The following is a 7,010-nucleotide window of genomic DNA, read 5'->3' as shown; positions in this document are numbered from 1 at the left end:
TTTAAATCCTACTTACTGGCTATACTAAAAATACAACCAAAGGGAATACATTACAACATGCTTCATGGAGCATGTGTTCATGTGCAAAAACTATGGAAACCTACAGCCCTTTCTACCCTAGGTGGGAAGAATTAATTTCAGATTTAATCACCCTGCTGCATATCAGGATCACTGATAAGGAGGTGCAGAATGACTGCCTTAACAGAAATCTGGCGGTGCCAGGCACAATGCTGTATTGCAAAAATAACAGACAAATCTTCTGTACGTGGCTCGTTAACGAGACATGCAGGCCAGACCTACACTGATCATTCCAAAAAAATCTGCCACAACCTGGAACGTAGCAGCTGCATCAGTCTTAGTTGAAATGTAAGACAGCAGAATATCAGTCTCTTTCAGATTACACATGACATCTGCTCAAGCAAAATTACATGCCACGATGTTAATGAAAGACCTCGGTTTTCCTATTAATGATGGGATTTAGTTTTTTCATAAAAGTTAATAACCAAAGATGAACGTTAGAAGCTAGAATCCCAAAAATCCAAACTGCAATCATTTCTTCACGCTGTCTTTCAGGGAATACCATCTTTGATTTCATGAAGAAGAAAGAGGTAGAAGATGGCTTTAAAGAAGAAGCTTTAAAGGTAGAAGCTTTAAAGAAGATGGTTGAATATTTTAATGCAGAGAGAATATTGCAAGCTGTGAAAATGGTTCTCCTTCAGAAACAGTACACTACAAAAATGCAAAGAAACGTACTGGATACTGATAGACTGCTACCAAGCAGTTATAAACTAAGGCCAAGGACGTGCTTTGGTTTTAAGTGGAATAAATGGTTCCTCTGTCCCCTAAGGAAAACTCACAGTGGAAAAAGCTAAGCAGGAATTTAAGGCCTTGCAGGACTGGAATTTTAAGAATAAAAACAATATATGAAATAACAAAAAAAAGGAACCAGGGACTATCAAAGTGCACTTGTATGTTTAAAAAAAAAACAACCATAAAAACCCCCAAACTACTGAGGAAATAGCAACAGATCACAGAACTGAATTGCTAGGGTAGATCTATCAACCCATAAGTTCATTATAAAATATCACAAATTGTGGCACTTTTCTTTTAGTGATTTGAAGAACACACATTGTCATACTACCGATAAAGTTGGTGAATTTCAATGCTTCTATGCCCCAAAGCTGAAGATTTAAGCAAGTGCTTAATTTCTGCCCACAGAATAATTTAAGACAGACTTACAGTAGGTAGTGTGGCCTTAAGTCCCTACAGGTGTGAGAGTTCAACAATAAGAACATCTGCAGTGAGAAATTAGTCCCAAGGAGCAAAAAAATAACATAGCATGTTTGCCTGAAAATAATGTGTTATTGGTTGAGCTGTTAAGTCACACAAAATATGCAGCATTCTTCATTTGACTCAGTTTCTTTCTGGACATTATGTGGCATTTTTCAGTTACTGAGTATTTCAAGCATTGAAGACTGAGGAAGAGACAAAATTCTTATGATGTTTATTAGTTTTAAGTTTGTTGGGTAATGGTGACTATTGTCTGTTACCATTTAAAATAGGACAGAAGCGTAGCCCCAAAAGAAAAAAGGAGCAAGTGCCCCCTCAGGATAACAGCCTTCAGAATGAAATATGATGGTTTTAACTTAAAAGACTTAAAGTTTTATGTATTTTCAGCAGCAAGCATCCTGCTATGAGGAAAGAGGAAGTAGCATTGAATGAATTGCCTTTTTGTTTTCTAGTCAATCTGTATTTAAAGCTTTAAATAGCTTAAGTACTTGTTAAATATGTTTTGAAATACATCAAGGGCAGACTATTTACCTTATATTAAGAGCCTTTATTAAAAAAAAATGAGCCTATACCCTCTTCAGCTGTGACCAAAGGGAACACCCTTGTCTCACCTTACTAAGAATTGCGTTTACTTCCAGGATACTGGTCTTTCTTAATATCCAAAGAAACGATCTGCATTTGAAGACCACGGTGATATCCATAAAATCCAAAAGGACTACCAACTAGTAAGTTATGAGAATGCTTCCCATTTTTACACGACATACTTTTCAAACTGAAGAACGAAAAGTGTTGCAACAGAATGTTCTACTTCCTAAAAATATTTGGATTCAGATAGCAACCACAGTCCCCACGGACGCTTACAGACTTTGCCCACCACTGTAAACATCATCTCTGTCACAATATTCACTCTCTTCTTCAGACTCCATGAGGGCCTCTCAAGCAAGTAAATCCAGTATTTTCACAGGATCGTAGAATAGTTTGGGTTGGAAGGGACCTCTAAAGGTCATCTAGTCCAACCCCCTGCAATGAGCAGGGACATCTTCAACTAGATCAGGTTGCTCAGAGCCCCGTCCAACCTGACCTCGAATGTTTCCAGGGATGGGGCATCCACCACCTCTCTGGGCAACCTGTGCCAGCATTTCACCACCCTCAGCGTAAAAAATTTCCTCCTCAGATCTACTCTAAATCTACCCCCCTTTAGTTTAAAGCCATTCCCCCTTGTCCTGTCGCAACAGGCCCTGCTAAAGAGTTTGCCCCCGTCTTTTTTATAAGCCCCCTTTAAGCACTGACAAGCTGCAATAAGGTCTCCCCAAAGCTGCCTCTTCTCTAGGCTGGACAACCCCAACTCTCTCAGGCTTTCTTCATAGGAGAGGTGTTCCATCCCCCTGATCATTTTCGTGGCCCTCTTCTGGACCCGCTCCAACAGGTCCGTGTCTTTCTTATGCTGAGGGCTCCAGAGCCAGACACGGTACTCCAGGTGGGGTCTCACCATTTTGGTATATTTTTTTTACCAAATAAACCACAGCCAGTTGACCTGTAAGATTTTTCCATGTAAAATATGCAGTCTTGCAAATATTTGTTATTTTGCAGTCAATTATCACACAAAAGTTTTTCTTCTCCAGTATAAGTTCTTGCTGCTCAGTTTCTTTGAATCTACCCTTATTATTTGTAACAGCAGCTATGGTTATCTACATTCTCAGAGTTCACTTTAAGTGGACTGAAATGTGTCAAGATAGGAACAGCTGTACCCCGTCACATAGTCCAGAATTATATCCCTTATCCAGGGAAATACCAGATGTTCACAGAAAAGCACAAAGAACCTACCATAAGTTACAGACTTGCAAAGAAATTTTCTTTTGTCTTCCCATAGCAAGAATCAGCCAAGTACTGAAGTATGAGAATTTGCCCTCGCTGAAAGATATTATTGTTCTTACATGAAAATCTAATTATTTCTCAAATCCTGTACCCTGTTCTGCTTACTGTGCGCTTCCCTCCCTTAAAAGCGTGATCCACAGGAAATCTTGAATATGTTCCTAGAATTTTATTTTTTAAATATTTAAGCTTGTCTTCTTATTAACAAACTGCTTATGAAAAAAAAAAAAAAGAAAGAAAGAAAGAAAATAAACGAAACCTTTGGCAGAGAGCTTGGCAACATATGTTGCCTCCCTGCTGGACAATGACTTGTTAGCATTTACTTGTCTGCTACCAAAACTTCTTAAAGTGGCAAGTAGAATTCTGGTGCAATTAAAAAAAAATACATATACACACATATAAACACGTGCTTTCAAGTTCTTGCAGTTTGGTATACTGCATGAACATGCAATTATTTCTCTAATGCCAACAGACTAGTATAAAGCCCATCAAGACAACTTTGCTTTCTTGTTGAGCAAACATGAATTGGCTTTTGCTTACTATTTCACAGTTCATAGAACAAACTGTTAATAGGAGGATAGTCTCATTTTTGCAAAATTACAGTAAAGAGTAGACACTTCAAGTTTCAGATATTTATTAAGCCTCATCAAAACACTTTCAAACACATAACCAAGTGCAACATGAGGCAAGTTTGATTATTTCCTGGATGATTAAGCATGACAATTGTGCGGACAGCTTCCGGAAGACCTTTCTGTGCAGCTTATGGAGATGAGTGTGTTGTTCAGAAGTCAGGACGGTCCTTTTTCAGTCTACTGTAGTCTACATTAACCGAGTAGAACTAAGAAAGAGAGGGGAAAAAAACGAGTGAGAAGCTCAACTATCCATTTTCCGTGGTATTTACTAAAAAATATGCATCATTTGAACTATGATTCAGTCAGGAAACTGAAATTATAGTTTGAGTCTGAACACTAGACAATAATAAATAAATAAAAAGCTTTGAAGAACTTTTTAATGTTATCTTCATTCTGCATACAGTATTAGAAGCTCTGCATTTAAAACGAGGCAGTGGTCGTGTCTACAGCTAGAGGAAACCCACCGCATCTCTTTAACCCCTAGAATTAAAAGTCCATTCACAGGAATTTCTTACAGTACTGCAGACTTTATCCTTTTTGCACAGAATTTATGTGCTCCTGTATACCGAAGGCAACACCTAGCTTGTCAAGTGGCACAAAGCATGGTGTATGTGAACAGACAGCGTCACAAGGGAACATTTAGAGCAGTGCTGCAAAAGCCATGTTTGGTTTAAGTAGCTGCTTCTAGAACTGCAAGGTATGACAAGGAGGGAGGAAAGTAAGAACAGATCCTTTCACACTCTCAGTTTATATTAATAAAGCTGGATCCCATTACAAGCAATTCAAGACAGCCCAAATAGTCACCGAGGACAATGAATTTACAGACTAAAAGCATATTTTGGCAGCCAAGCCTGACTTGACATCAAGCATGTGATGCTATAGTTTTTCTTTAAAAAAAAAAAAAAAGAAAAGAGTAAGAAATATTTACCTATTAGCTTGATTATTTTTAGTTCTGCCTGATTTTTTTTTTTTTTTTTAACTTCCTCGGAGAAAACAAAACAACCTACAGCACATTCAAATTACAGCTTTCTGTGCCACTCCTACAGTAATGGTCTTCAACTCTTTTCTTTGGGAAGACTGAGGAAGTTGATATGACAAACTGAAGTTTACAAAAGAAAAACGATTTAATCAAAAGCTAAAACTTCTTATATCAGAGCTTTTTACTAAACAGTCATCCTCAGTTTAGAGCATCTGCCTTTCCATTTCCCACAGTACAGATTTGGGAAAAAAATCCTCAATGATACACACACCCAAATATGGTAAACCCTGAGGTTGTGTTTGCATGCTAAGACAGAAGGGGAATGCTACACAAGGCATGCACTCTTTAAAAGAATTTCTGCTGCGCGCTATGTTGCATTTGCCTCTTAGATATTTAAGAAACAGCAACATTCCAGAAGCAGCAATGAAAACAAAATATTATGTTCTTCCTGGACCTTTAAGGGAACTGCAACAAATTTTATTTTGGAGTGTGGGGTTTTTTTGCTTATTTCAATGATTGGAATGGTGAGATATGGTACTGAACAGACACTGGCTTCGAAAACATAGTAGGTTTGCTCTTTTAGTAGCTTGAGGATAATCTCAAAATATTCTTAACAGGAATCTACTAAAATACCATTTTAGTAAAACATGATAAAAACATGATTTCTGTAAACTACCAAATGTTTTACACATCTTTGCATGTTTCCTCATCAGTTCAATGAAATAACTTGAATATTACTTAAAGAACATTTCTATTGCATCCAGTTACTTACAGACAATTGTTTCATTTTCAAACAATCAACTGTAGAACTGAATTAGTGTTTATGTTAAACACTGACATTTCCCTGCTTTGCTTCTCATGAGTAAAGGCCAACAGTTTAAAGTTCAGAAAGCTTTAGTTCAGAACTTATGAGGTTTTGTCCTTCTCCCTGTAGTTTATTTCTGAGTATTACGAGCTAGCATATTCTTCCTCTCGCATATAATTCCTCTTTTTCTTATAGTACAATATGTGACTGCTTCCGTATAGATTCCTTTCACCCCATTATCAACCAACTCTAGGAAAGTTTTAAATCTTAAACTCAGCTCTCTGGTCTGAGTTCTAGAGGCAAACAAATGTTGCACAGCAGAGGAAATACATCACTCATTCAGCTGCTTTCCAATATACTCAAACATCCTAAAGCAGCAGGCTACACCTTTGACATTATGTTTCCTAAAACTCTGTATGTTTCATTTTACCTTGTACTGGTCACTGGGAGACAGTTTGTTCCAAGGTTCTGGATTATTTTTCTTGTCCCAGCTATTGAGAGAAAAGCAAGATATGAGAACATATTAAGAGAATCAGACTATCTTAAACGTAAATAAAATTCCTATGTGTGTTGTGGTTATGTAGCCATGGAAAGTCACCCATCCAGTAAGTTTCCACAGAAAGAGACACAGTCCTTTGTCAGTAGTCTCTAAATATCATATTGTAAACAAACAAATCTCCAAATCAAGGAAATCTCCACACACTTTGTGCCAGTGATATTGGAGTAAGACATTAAGGCCTCCAGAAACATAAAGACCAAGGCAGTGAAGTTTACTTTAATACATACAGCAAGAGAACAGGGCACTGTGAATTATTTTATACATACCAGACATCAGGGTTGAACATTGCTAAACGCATGAGATACAGGGCTGCGCCAACGCCTCCAGATCCAATGATCAAAAACAGAGGAATCAACTAGAACAAAAAAAAAGAAAAAGTTAAATGTCATACCACAATACAACAAAATAGCACTATTACATAGCATTTCTGACTACAGCAATGACAAACCAAAGAACAAGCTCACACACTTTGAGCCATAATGCATGGCCCTCCAAAACCCTGACATAAGCTCCCTGTGTGCAGGACATCCCTGGGGTCAGAAAAGAGCTAGGAGCTACGAAGAGGCAGACATGAAGAGAATACTGCTACATGCAGAACAACCAAACATCCCGTAACAGCACATTTCTGAGAAACAAACATCAGTCCCTCCACTGCCCAGAACAGCCCCTACCATCTGTATCCCTGATCATAAAGCAAGAATGGGAGCGGGGGGTGTGTGGGGAAAGAGCTGAACAAGAAGAATGGAAGATCCACCTTGAGCCTTGCTGCTGCAGCATGAGAAAGGCCCACACATTCTAGAGGAGAAAGGGGACCTGACCGCGTCTCGCCGATCAGCCCCGAGCTGCCCGCGCTCCGTCAGCCCCGGCCCACCC

General features: G+C 38.5%; 1 protein-coding gene across 1 annotated transcript in view; it reads right to left on the bottom strand.

Annotated features, from left to right (window-relative positions):
• Positions 1-3,779: 3,779 nt before the first annotated feature.
• NDUFA4 (NDUFA4, mitochondrial complex associated) overlaps positions 3,780-7,010 on the bottom strand; it is a 4,109-nt gene continuing 878 nt past the window's right edge. The window contains exons 2-4 of the mRNA XM_009326127.1: positions 6,404-6,492; positions 6,009-6,069; positions 3,780-4,000 (exon numbers count right to left, since the gene is read on the bottom strand). Coding sequence (XP_009324402.1) covers positions 3,944-4,000; positions 6,009-6,069; positions 6,404-6,492 — 207 coding nt within the window. The 3' untranslated portion in view covers positions 3,780-3,943. The remainder of the gene's footprint in view (positions 4,001-6,008; positions 6,070-6,403; positions 6,493-7,010) is intronic.

The sequence above is a fragment of the Pygoscelis adeliae genome, unplaced genomic scaffold (assembly GCF_000699105.1).
Source record: "Pygoscelis adeliae isolate BGI_AS28 unplaced genomic scaffold, ASM69910v1 Scaffold15, whole genome shotgun sequence".
Lineage (NCBI taxonomy): Eukaryota > Metazoa > Chordata > Aves > Sphenisciformes > Spheniscidae > Pygoscelis > Pygoscelis adeliae.
Note: the sequence above shows the minus strand (reverse complement) of the source record. Positions and strands in the feature narration are given on the sequence as shown.